This window comes from Schistocerca gregaria, chromosome 7 (assembly GCF_023897955.1).
Source record: "Schistocerca gregaria isolate iqSchGreg1 chromosome 7, iqSchGreg1.2, whole genome shotgun sequence".
Lineage (NCBI taxonomy): Eukaryota > Metazoa > Arthropoda > Insecta > Orthoptera > Acrididae > Schistocerca > Schistocerca gregaria.
In genome coordinates this window covers 540,774,976-540,788,747 of record NC_064926.1, presented here as the reverse complement: position 1 = coordinate 540,788,747, position 13,772 = coordinate 540,774,976, and the positions used below count along the sequence as shown (strand labels likewise).

General features: G+C 37.9%; 1 protein-coding gene across 4 annotated transcripts in view; it reads left to right on the top strand.

The window, feature by feature from the left end:
- The first annotated feature begins 4,220 nt into the window (after positions 1 to 4,220).
- The window catches only part of LOC126281176 (uncharacterized), a 106,658-nt gene continuing 97,106 nt past the window's right edge, over positions 4,221 to 13,772 (top strand). For 2 of the 4 annotated variants that reach the window (XM_049979864.1, XM_049979863.1), the window contains exon 1: positions 4,241 to 5,102. In XM_049979864.1, the coding sequence (XP_049835821.1) occupies positions 5,048 to 5,102 (55 nt within the window). In that variant the 5' untranslated portion in view covers positions 4,241 to 5,047. Of the gene's footprint in view, positions 5,103 to 12,106; positions 12,197 to 13,772 lie in introns of all 4 variants that reach the window. The other 2 variants (XM_049979865.1, XM_049979862.1) reach the window with 2 other exon arrangements.

The window sequence follows — 13,772 nt, the reverse complement described above, 5'->3', positions numbered from 1 at the left end:
GTGTGAGCATGGTCCTCGAATTCTGATGAAATATATGTAATAGTTCTACAGCTTGCATACCTGGGTCTTTATTTCCTGTAATCAAGTTGTGACGTACACAAACTTGTTCACTTCTAGCTACCCACACATTTATTTATACATGATGCTTTCCAAGACTTTGCCTGGTACTGGGATTAGTAAATTTGGCCCGTAGTTCTTTCAACCACTGCTTGTTATTCCCCTATGTGCTCCACTCTCAAGGAGAAGGAGAAACGACTTGCATTATGCCTGTGCAGAAAACCAAATCTATATCTTATTTTACCCTTGCGGTTACGCGAAATGAGCTTAGGAGGAAACAGGACTGCCCTACAGTTTGCTGATTCTCTAAATTTTTGGAAAAGCGTTTGGTGAACATCGCGCCTTCATCCCATCAGCGATTCCCATCTAAGCTCTAGGAGCATTTCCGCGGCATCTTCGTACTGATCGAACTTCCCAGCAACAGTTTTGGCAGCGTAGTGGGAATGGATCGCACAAACTTTCTGTACACGACGATGAGGAAAGCATTCATTCAAAACGTGTGGCTCGTTGCAGTCTCTAAATAAGGCGCACTGGAATAATCAAGAACATAAAACTCTCGAGTGTTATCAGGGTATTGTTTTATCTACGCTGTTCTGAGAACACCGCAGAACCTGGCGCACTTATTAATGAGGGATTCATGTCATTGTAAATAGCGTTGGGCCTGGGTTCATCATCAGACGGCAGCGAACATTTCTCGCTCAAATTTCACTTTTTTGTCTTGAGGATGAGGTTGACTTTATGCATTACAGCATCTACGGCTGCTTTACTGATATGCGACTTGCTGAAGCGTAATCTAGACGAAAGACATGATGGCGAACACGTGTTCACGTACACTATCAGAAGGTGTTACGGTGAAAAAAAAAAACATTCATTCAAAACGTGTGGCTCGTTGCAGTTATACTTACAGTTGTATTTAGTCATCAAGATAGTTCATTACGAAAAACAGAGAAAATTCAGCAAGCGCTTGATTCTTCGCGTGTTCGTTAGCGCGAGAGGTGCGCAGAAACGATCAACAATGCATAATGGCAGATGCAACAGCGAAGACCTGCGTCATGCACATTTTCTCCTACAAATTTTCAGAGCAGCCGTTCTAATTACGAGTCAAGTAATATATTTCGTTCTGCCAAACATTTCGTGTTTTCCCACTTTGGTCAAATTAGTGTCTCATTTTCATTTAGAGGCACATCCGCGAGTGGAACAATAAAATGGTATAATGATGTTGTACCCTTCGCCTCAGTGCGCAAGGTGGCTCGTGAAATAGCGCAGTAGATTACCTCCCTCAGAAAGCCACGACCTAGTTTTCCTCGTGAAACTACTGGTTTCTTAACAAACCACAAGTTTTCATGCATTGCAGGAACTGTTTCCATGGTTGAAAGATTAAGGTACGTACTAGCACGGAAGAAACAATCCAAAACCTTACGTTCCTATTTGTGTAGTGACAACTGCAACAAATACCAAGTTATAGCCCCCATTACATTTGTGCGCTCAATACTGTTTTACACTGAGTGATTGCTTCTTATCACCGTATTCATTCAGTCATTCCAAAAGTTGAAACGAAGTCCTAAATTATACAATTGATTTCTACTTTCATAGGATCAGCAATTGCGCTATCCTTGCACCTTATCCATTTATTATTGCTGCGAGATAATTATCAACCATTAAGTTTGAGCACATTCAACAACAAAATTTTGAGGGCCCTACAACGATGTTAATACGCTACCCTGTCGAAAATTTACATGTAAACGTTTAATACATAAACAAACATAGCACAAGGTCGAAAATACTCCGACAGAAGATAGCGAACGTTCACTATTGTGAAAATGTCGGATGTTATGAGAAGCTGGAAATTGTTAATAGTTTACTAACACTTTGCCTAATATATTGCGTAGTGACACTGTCAGACCCCATCCAAATTTGATCTAAAATGTGCGATGCATAGTACACTGATCAATACACACAGACTCCAAAGCGTCGCAACTAACTCTAAACAAATGATGGCTCTCATTTAACCTGATGCAAATAACAGTACTCCAACTACTGCAACCTTTTTGATTTCTTGTGATATCGAGAAGGACGAAAACTCATATTAATATTGGGCAATACGACATATAGTTTATGAAGAAATGACAGCGAACGCTGGTTCAACGAACACTTCTCCTCAAGATGTTTCTCCATCACCGGCTGAATTGTTAGTGCAGTAGTAACAGTCGCTATGCACTGAGCCAACTCGCCAGCCAACAGCAACGCCGGAGGGGAGGGGGTAAGGACGCTGGTGCGCATGCGTATCCCTTGGCGCGAGGACGGACGAGGTCCCGCGCGCGCCAGCGCTCGCCGCGCCTCGCCTCCAGAATCAGGGCCTGTGCACGAGGCTAGCGGCCTGCCGGCCCCTCTATTCCCCTCCCGCCACGCGTACCCCTTCCCCTTCCCCTCAGCGGTGGAGGTGGAAGGAGGAGCGGAGGGGAGGTAGGCTGTTATTCTCCGCCGCTTACAACATCGCAGGCCATGCTACACGATGTGAGCGAGAGTCGCTCTAGCGCGAGCTCCGACTAGGCAACGTGGCACCGTAAACTGACACTGTACTGCCAATTCCCAGTCAAGTTATAACATAGCGCACATACAACAATCTGCAATATATTCCTCTGATGTGCGGCGCTGTTGTAATGTCACTGTAATCCGAGGTAGTACTTTAGAGGAGTTTCTTGCATTATTAGTACCTTTTTAAAAATAAATGTAAAATAGAAATAATGTTATTAAAAGATATTTGAACAGCTGCGGAATATCTCGGACAATATGTCATCCTTTATAATTACTGTATAATTTTGACAGAAAAAAACTCCCGATTTAATTGAGCTATTGAAAAATAACTACATATGCAAATATTTTTGAGTGGGTATCGTATCGTGACAGTAGAATGCAACTCAGTAACTGCGCCAATGTACTGTGGAAATAATGCACCTGTAGTCGTGAATTATGTGGATCTAGTGCACACACACGACGAGACAGACGATTGTAAAACCGAGTTTGCTGCCGTCTTTTGTATAACAATTGTAGTAGTGTCATTACCGTTGACGGAAGCCTTGTATTGTCACACATAGACCATCTGGGCCATACATAGACAAGAGTGGCACCAGCTACTGAATTTTTGTTATTTCTTCTTTTTCTTCATGCACTGCATAGTGATTATGTTATTAACTTTTAGTTTTACTTATGGCGCAAGAGCAAGTGAAACATACAACAGAAAAATACGTATTATCAAGAACATTTATAGCGTGGCAACACAGTTGTATTGTTAAGTTAGTCTAAATTAGAAAAAGTATCAAAGTTTATTTGAAGCTTGAAAATACATTCATTTGTGTGGCTAATTAAGTTGTGGGAACATGTCTTTGAGTATTTCAAGTAATCTCTTCCCTTTGTTGTTTTGTGACAGTAAAAGTTTCAAACTTTGATACCAGAAGTTTTTCGAATTTGATTTGAGAAATGCAGATAAGCAAATATCTAACTCACCTAGTGTTCTGGCAAGCATCTTCAGAAACGAACGAAGGAGAATGCGATATACCACTCCTGAAGATGGAAAACATTGTTCTGAAACGTCAACGTCAAACGCTCCAATTTTGCCCTCAACTTTTATAATGGATAACCTGCGAAGTTAAATTAACGCCACAATACGCAGTTCCATTTTAATACGTTTTTTAAAAGTTTTCACATCAGTAAGAAATATTACTGATCGAAGGGCGAACTATCAGAAAGCTGATGACGGGTCTTGGCCGTCACTAGACAAATGTCCTAATATTCAGTTGTATATTTAAGGATGATATATTCTTTCGCCACAGAACAAGTTCCAGTAGATACTAGTTCGGTACCGCACCGGGTAACATTGCCTCTGCGCCAGGGATCCCAAGGTCAACGTTCTGAGTGAGAATTGTCGATCGCAACTTCACAAGAAAGTAGGCTGCGAGATAAAACGAATAATGAAGCGAACCATATAGCAATACAACTTGCATAACTTTTGTTTGTCAAAAGGAATCTTTTGAAAGACCTCCCAAACAATTTACAAACGTTTGCGTTCTCGAGTTTCGTGTACTTTGTAGACAGCAGCCAATGTAGGGGTGACGGGACGGGAGGGGAGGTAGCCGTCCTTCGCTGTGCACCGTAAGGCTGAAAATCGCTTGGCCAGCGTCATGATTCTCGTCCTTACGGTCTTGTGCATTAGGACGACAATTGTATGTCTTTGGCAACATTCCCACTCCGGGAGTGTTTTTTTTTTTCCTCTGCGGCCTTCGGGACTGTTGACGCCGCCAGATATACGCTGATGAACATAAAGAATATAAGTTCTTGAGGTTATGTTCGGTATCTAAATATACGAATTGAATTTAATTGTACTTACTTATGTAACTTGTGGTATCGAATACTGCCACAATTTCGGTTTCCCTAAAGTTTCGATAATTTTCTAGTGATATTTCGTGTTATCTTATTTTGTCTATGAACATAATAATGCTTTCATTAGACTGCCGCAGATGAGATGTTGCAACTCTCCTCCGTGCCGTACTTGAGGGACCATGGAAATTTAAGCTCTAGCCTCGAGCCGGGGGCCTGGAAATTTGATGTGACGTCACAGGAATGACGATGTAGTCTTTTTGTTATTGCAGCATGGAGCGCTGCCATTGGTTGGTTTCCCTCGATGACCGCCATTTGACGAGAATGACTCACAGGTGGAGAAAAACTGGCGCTGAGAAAATAGGGACCCTGTATGCGAGGCTAGGCGGGGCATTTCCCTTGGCTTTCAAATCGAAGGGGAGAAATGTGTAACGCTCTGAACGCGAACAGAAAGAATGAAGTTTACCAGTCGAAGTGCTGCGTGTGCGCGTTGTCATAATAATGACGAAATGTGAAATTTGTATACAATTTACACACAAGTGATCCTTGTTTTCGTATTCTGTCTGCTCAGTGCTTTCGTCAATTGTTACATGGCTGAAACAACGTGAGAGCTATAATGGCGTTATCCTCGGTTGCCGCCTTATCGAACGCTGGAAATACAAATAAAGGAGGTAAGGGAGGACTGACGTATCGTGCGGAAATGAGTAAAACTGTTGAGTGACGTGATTGTTTTATTTTCTTTCACTTACATATGTCACTGTATGTGGAACTGTTGAATTTAAGCAGGTGGTTTTACTTTGTGTTTATAGACGTCTGCCTGTATGTAGGAATTAATTTTTTGAATGTTTGCAAGTATGCTATGTACACAGCTCACATGTGTCATTGCTGTCAGATAATGTTACGTGAAATTTCATGTAAAAGTGTTGTTGACCTAATTTGCTTTAGATTGCATGTCAATGTAGAGTCAAGAGTGCCTTATATATGTTTACTGAAGTGTGGCAAACCATAAAAACCTGTGTCCTCCCTTAACATTTTGTTTTAGTCTCTTAATGGCATGTGGCTTTACCTTGGTCTCCGTAAAATTAATTTAGCCTTACCACATCGTGCTGTCATAACACGTATTGTAAGACGTCATCAGTTGACAGATACCATAATTACGCCGTTAAAGATTTTCTACTCGTTACATACGTTAGATGGTATTAAAAATTCAAAGTGACGTTTTATCAAGCCCGTACCGTATATTGGCCCTCTTTACCTACATATGTAAATAAATATATCTATTCAGACTGCTTTACGAACTATGAAACATTTCTTCGTGTAATACGCAAACCTTTTTATTCTTAGCCGTAATTAATAACCTGTCAATCAACTAATTACACTGGTTCGCACAAACCTAAATTTTTGTAAGAAGCCACTTCATGTGTGTACTAAATCCGATATTTATTTTGTGTCAGGTATTTTTAATCTGTTTTACATTATTAATACTTTGAAATTAGCATCGTTTTAAACTGAATTTTCTGACATCTGGTATTGAGATGCAAAAAATTGTATTTATTAGCTGACACTAAATTTGTTTGGGTTATTTATGTATCTGTACCAGAATTTGAATGTTCGTATGTACAGTAGCTCTTGTCGTGAAGCAGGTTTTTAATACCGACAAAAAATAGTTTTCAGTTCCTCTGGGCTACATTTTCTATGCATAGTTGAATTCGAAAACCATTTTCTTTTCTTCATAAATTTATGTGGTTTACGTTTACCACTATTGTATCTAAAACTTGCGGGGCAATGTGCAAATTTACAGAGCTTTAGGAATCTTATTGACAAGCATATCAAACGTGTTCACATACATGTATTCTATTAAAAGTCCACCAGCTGTGAAAGTTCAGTTTATATCCTGCAAAGTTAGCACTAAAAGTGAAGAATATGTGCCATTTTCTTTTGAGTTCTTGCTCTGAGTTAATGGTACTTACCTACCAATAAAATGGCAAGACTCACAGACTGCTGCATAATCATGAATTCTAGTATATTTGAGACAATTGTTTCTCAGCACTATAAGATTGCAGGCCATGCTGTCACAGTCTTGGAATGTTTTTGCTAGCCACAATAATTTGGTTTTTCTGTTCTTTAAATATATATGCTTACCATTTATTTCTCCTGATGAGTAGTCTGCTTTTCATCTTGGACTCAACAAATGTAGGCTGTGTTTGAAATGTTTTAGATCAGTTGATAGTACTGTTGGTCTTATCGATTCAGTGTCTCAAAATTTTATTTATTTATTTACTTTTAACTATAAAGAATGAATAATTAAAACATGGTAGCTCATATTGTAGGTAACTACTCTTTCTTTGGCAATAATTGTGTTTGTAGATGCTTAATATACCAATGTGGCTCTGAATAAGTTATATTAAGAAATGAACAACAGCTGAGGGAAACTTCGTACTCAAGTGTGTGATATGGCATTCATTGACTACCAGTATCTTGCCATAGTGCTTATTAATATCAGTGTTACTAGTATTGCGGACATTAATTATAATGTCCATCACCATATATCTGTACGTATGGTAGGCGTACAAGAAGTCATGTCATTGAAAACAAATTTGTTAACAATGTGAACTACCTACTATTTCCAGTTTTCTGTTTTACAGAAAAATCCCTAAAAAATTCGTTTTTACTGAAAATAACTTACAGGACTACCCCAAGCCAGGCTCTTAAGCTTCTTGCAGTGTGTTTGACTAATCACTGGTGTTGTACAACAGTGACCTATGCATACATCTCAACTGCATTTTTGAAAGCTCATTATTTGAAATTAGAGGAATAAGATGCGTGCTACAGTTTGCACTGTAGTCCAATATGAGATGTGTGTTTTTCTATGAAGGACATAAAATACTGTTCACATTATTTTAATGAGATTTGAGCAAAATGTATGTTTCATCCATAATGACCTGTCTAATACAAAAAAGAAAATCATACATTCACTTCTTCAGTGGCCATGCCATATAATTAAGAGGAATTTCATTGTTTTTACACCATGAAATTTGTGTGCACATGTCATCAGATATGTGTAACATAGTACATGCTCTTGCTGCATGATACCATATTGCACACATGTATTTGTCACTACACATTTGAAAACCACAGTATTTTGCATATATTATGATACCAAAACTGTGATGCATGGTTTGAAACACGTGGTACCATATGGCAGTATTACTCTTTGTTCATTGTGCTGCATGTGTCAAATGACACTACCTTCTAGTCACATCATTGCCAAATACATAACATATGTACATGCCAGAAATATGTTTCATAATCTAAAACCATGGTAGTGTGACTAAAACAGTAAGTGTACTTGTAAATAAAGATGACTGAAGTAGTGAATCAGTTTTTTTGCGTCATTTCTGACAGTTTAATACACACACCATTCTCATTAGTTTAATGCCTGTACAATTCTTATTAATCTGTGATTGCTGATGCTATCAAATTGGATAACATACATTCTATCCTGTGCACTATAGGTCTATTCATTGTTATATTTACTAGGGATACTTGCCTCAGTTTGTGGTAGTGATGGGAAAAGAAAAAAAATCAATATTTCTATCCTCTTCAGATAAATGTCTCTTCATGATAGTCATGTTGAGTGTATCAGAAGTATTGATGTTTGTTTGTGAACACACAAGATCATATTTCTCATCAACACTTTGTGAAATTAGCTGTAATGATAAACCGATCTGCATCATAGCCTGAAGGTGGCAAAGTAAAATTCTGAAACTAGTAGCCAAATGAAACAAGTTTGGAAACTACACAGTTGAAGGCTGTGTAATTTGACATCCTGAAAAGAAATGTACATCACAATTTGAGTAAAAGAGGGGATTGTTCGATGGAACACTTCCTGAAGCACCAAGGAATTGTGTTTGCTAAAATGGTGTTAAAATTGAAGAGAGAAGCCAAGGCTTCAATGCAGGATGCAAGTTCAAGTGGATACAGGTTGCAGTAGTTAAGTGGAGGTGAAGAGGTTTTTACAGGATAGACTAATGAAGAGAGATATGTCAGACCAGTCTTTGGGACTGAACACAACAATAATGTACATGTGCTATACATCAAATATGAAAAAAAATGAGGATTGGGGATGAAGTTGGCTAGTTAGTTAGCCACATGTTCCATGAACCATTGGATCATTTTACACAATAGATCATAATGAAATGTAATTAGTCATTTTACATACATATCATGAATCAATTAGTATGTTTGGTTACTTCTTCCTCTTTTTTTTAGTAATTGTCAAGGAGACACTTTCTCAGTTCAATATCAAATTTTCCTTTGCCATCTGTCAGACATTTTATATCATTGGTAAGTGAACAGAAATTTTTGTTGCAGCACTGTGCACTCCTTTTGTACTAAAGACAACCTTAATGTGGTGTAATGGATATCATTTTTCTTCTATTATTTTAACTATGTACCTCATAGTCCATTTTGAACTGTAGTGAATTATTTACAACTAACTTCATGAGGGAATAAATATACTGTGAAGCAGTAGTCAGAATGCCCAACTCCTTAAACTGATGTCTACAAGATGATTGTGGGTGGCCACCACATATTATCCTTACAGCAAGTTTTAGTGCAATGAAAAATTTTTTCCTTAAAAATGAGTTACTTCAGAACATTATTGCATTTGACATTATTGAATGCAAATATTCAAAGTATTTCAGCTTAATGATTTATCTCTCCCCAAGATTTGCATGATTCTAAGCACAAATGTGCCTGAAATAAGTTGTTTTAGGAGTTCCGAAATGGTTTTTCCCCCAATATGAACCCCTAAGAATTCTAAAGTTTCCACCCTATTTATTATTTCCTCACCATGTATTACACTTATCATTGGTGTAGTACCTCCGTATGTGCAGAATAGAATATGTTGTGTCTCTTTAAAATTGAGGGTTAGACCATGTGCAGAAAACCAGCCAATGATACTTTTAAGATGTTGTTTATCATATCTTATATTTTTGTACATATGCTTGGATTGTTATAATATTGGTGTCATCTGCAAAAAGAACTAATTGTGCTTGTTGTATTCTAGATGGAAACCGTTCACATGTATCAGGAAAAGCAGTGGACTTTTGGGAACCCCGTACTTGATTTCTCCCGTCAGAATTGTGTCCCTGGACTACATTTCTTGAATTACTAAGTACCGTGCATTCTTTTGGTCGGGTATGACATTACCATTAGTTGGCTATACCGTCAAGCCCACAAAATGTAAATTTATGCAGGAGGCACTATATAACTCTTGTTTGAACTTTTTTGCAGACAGAGTTAATGTTTTTTGTTGACATTGAAAGTAGCCCATGATCCCCCTTTATTGTTCACATCAGTAGATTTTGTTTACTATCAGTTTAGAGTGTATTCTGGGTACTCAGCTGATTTTTTTATTTAATTTTTATGCATTTTGGGCATAAAAATTGAATTAACAAGTCTGGTGAACACCCGAAAGTACACCATAAACCAGCAACTAATAATCATAATAGGTACAAGGGTTGTCGTTCCACAGCAGAGAAGTATTTATTTGTGAACCTATAGCTTATACATGTATGGTCACTCTACATAATTAATGTATTTTAGAATACTGGTATGCCCAACTGCTAATGTTGCTTGACATAAGCTATGTCCTATCAGTGTTTGTTTGTACTGTTGCACTGCAATACTCTACCAGATACAAGTGGTTCCAGTTCATCCAACATTCCATCCTCAGCTTCATTACATTTTTACCTACTGCCACAGGATCCCAATTTCTGCATTGACTTAATATGACCATTTTTATTTCCATAAATCAGAAGAATTATGACTGTGTTTCCCATGACAAACAGTGCAAGAACTCTTCTTGACAAACTACCCATGGTAAAGTCACAGTGGTTCCTCTCATATATCATACTTAATGCTTGTACAGGTATACTAGAAATATTACATTTCTACTCACCTTTGTGAGTAATCACTAGATTCATTGAGCCAACTGTGCGCACCCCCAATTTCAGATCATATTTTCATTGTGACTTTGATTTCACCTATTTCAACATTCGTTTTATTGCAGCTTCAACATTTCTGAAACCCATTGATTCATTTCATTTTAGTAAATTTAATTCAGTTGTCAAAATGTTTTAAAAAGTATGTACTGATATTTCGGTTTGGTGTCATTGGTAAATTTCCAGATGCCATACACCTACATGATTGATCTGCAATTCATACCTACATGCTTGGCAGAGGATTCATAGAGCCAGTGTCCGATAATTTCTCAATGGTTCCAAACTTGAACAGTATGTGGGAAAAATGAACATCTAAATCTTTCTATGTAAGCTCTGGTTTGTCTTATTTTATTGTGATGGTTCTTTCTTGGTGATAGTTGCCAAAATATTTTCGCTTTCAGTTGTTGGTGATTGAAATTTTGTTAAAAGATCTCGCCGCAATGGAATTCGTCTTTGTTTTAATTATTGCCACCCCAAGTTGCAGGTCATATTTATGACTCTCTTTCTCTCTCTCTCCTCAAACAGTGGAAAATCGTGTATGGAATGTAACAATACAATGAGGAGGATAGTGCCGGGATGGTTTCTTTAAAATGGCACGGCCAACTTCCTTCCCTAAACCGATGACCTTGCAGTTTGGTCTCTTCCCCCAAAAGAAAGAACAACAACAAGAAGTTGCTCCTCACCATATAGCGGAGGTGCTGAGATGCAGAAAGGCACAACAAAGAGACTGTCACGCAATTCAGCCAACAAGGCCTTTATCAAAATAAGACAACATACACGCCAACACAACTTGCATACACACATCACCAGTCTTTGGCAGCTGGAGCCAGACAGCCAGCTAGTTGAGTATGGCTCCAGCTGCCAGAGACTTTGGTTGTGTGTGTGAGATTCGTTTGCGCGCGCGTGTGTGTGTGTGTGTGTGTGTGTGTGTGTGTGTGTGTGTGTGGGCGCGCGCGCGCGCGCATTGTTTACTTTTGACATAGGCCTTTTTAGGCCAAAGCAAATTTTGTGGCAGTCTTTTTGTTGTGCCTTTCTGCGACTCTGCATCTCCTCTATATGGTGAGTAGCAGCTATCCTTTACATTATATTGCTATTTTCTCTCCTGTTTCACAATAATACAAAATGAGCTGCCATCCTTCGAACTTTTATCAGTGCACCTTGGTGATCAATACAATAAGATCCCATACTGAACAGCAGTACTAAATAAAAGTTTCACTGCATGGTTCTTCTCTCATTTGTGTTACCTAGAACCCCATATTTGAAAAGTATTGTGAGTGAATATCACATTTCCTCGTGTTATGCTGCACTGTGTGTGTGTGTGTGTGTGTGTGTGTGTGTGTGTGTGTGTGTGTGTGTGTGTGTGTGTGTGTGTGTGTGAGGGAAAAAAAAACCTTGTCTCCACACTTTCCTTTTGTTGTTTACTTTACTGTACCCACTGTAACTCGATTAAGTCTGTACATACCCTGGAATAAGATATTTTCCATAACATTTTACATATGTGGTCCATCTTTATTAATAAACGGTATCTTTGCTTTTTTATTTTGCTAAAAACTTTAGGTGAAAGTGCTCACATGTTTAAGCACATTCAGTCATGTTTGTGCCACACTCAGTAATTATTTAATTGCTTATTATAGTTCTCTCTGTAATATTTATTCCATTCCTTACAGGTGCAGCTTTATCTCACTGTCAGACAGAAGGGAAATATATTCCACGAATCTTGGGAGCTGTATGTCCTCGCCTCCCAGTTTGCCTTTGAGGCATGCATCCTTAAATCCATGCATTTATTGCTCTATGTATAGTGTTCACAATTAATAGAACATTTTACTGTCTTATCAGATCAATTTTTTTTCTTCTTTTTTCCGTTAAGCACACTTTTACCTCTGTACGTGTTATGATTTATTGCCACAACCATAGTGGTTCTAGTTTTAATTTTCATTCAGTTTGACATGGAGCTGTATAACAGTTTTTGGTGGCATTCTAGAAGAACTTGGGATACGCAGATTACAAAAATTTTGAACTCTATTAACTTTTTTGCCATAAATAAGTGAAGTTTTTGTTAATTAGTGAGACTTGTTTCACATGATTAGTGCTTGAGAATATTTATTATAAAAAAGAAAGTGTTAATTTATAGAACTTCAAGTGTTTTCAAAATATACAAGGACAGGGTATAATTTCAAAATCTCATTTTTCATTGCTATATTTAAGGGAGAGAGAGAGAGAGAGAGAGAGAAGCTGATTTGTTCCAGTCTTATGTCAGATTGCAGATGAAGTTCAAGTTTTTATATAAGTGGCATAATTGTTTGTGATCAGTTAAACCATGTTACAACCCTGAGGTCTTGTCAGCATTATATGCTGACATGCTTTCAGGTTTTTAGCATAGTTGATGATTCCATTTTTTACACACAATATTTTGACAATCAGCCCAGTTGCCCTCTTCAGGCAGCTGTGAGCTGCCTTCTTATGCATACTCACTGCCTGGACTCCAACTCATTCAGGCATTTTTCATTAGAACTCGAGCAACGATTATACATAAGAATACAGCTTACTGCACTGGGATTGTATGACTTGGTCAGTTGTGATAATATGGTATAAAGAAAGTGGAATAAACAATTTGACTGAACACCGGAAAGCACTCAATTAATGTTATGATCCATTTACAGTTCAGATCTTTTCTTGTTTAGATCGCTTTTTCATTTTTAGGCTTTATTTTGCTATGGCAGATTTATTAATAAAATAAGTTTTTATTGTTTACAGCAGTATTAAAAATAACTGTACCTCTTTCCTATTAGCACATTTTTGTGGATGACATCTAATTGGTGAAAGTAGCTCAATGTTTTGTGCACCATTTGAAGCAAGGGTTCAGAACAACTTCTTTCGGATTTGTGTTTTTAGTGTTAAGATTTAATTTCTGAATGGGTTGTTATTAAAATATGAGTTATTGAAAAGTGGATACAGTGGGAAGTAGTGAAAACAGTAGCTGTGCTATTTATCGTAATGAAGACACTTAAAGTTGCAGACAGGCACAATTAAAAGAAACACACCTATAGCTTTCAGCCATAGCTGTAGTCAACGAACACACACACACACACACACACACACACACACACACACACACACACACACACACACACACCAACCATCTCGGGCTGGAATCTTCTCCTACATTGTTGATATTCCTACCTGGTGTTTCCATTTTTTGATAACTGTGCTATTGGAATACAAGAACCTGTTTTCAGTTAACCGGACGAGAGAATACAAATATAGTATGGTCAGATACTAAGCTTTTTAAGCTGTTATATTTTGTCTCTGAGCTGTGATGACTTGTGGAGAATA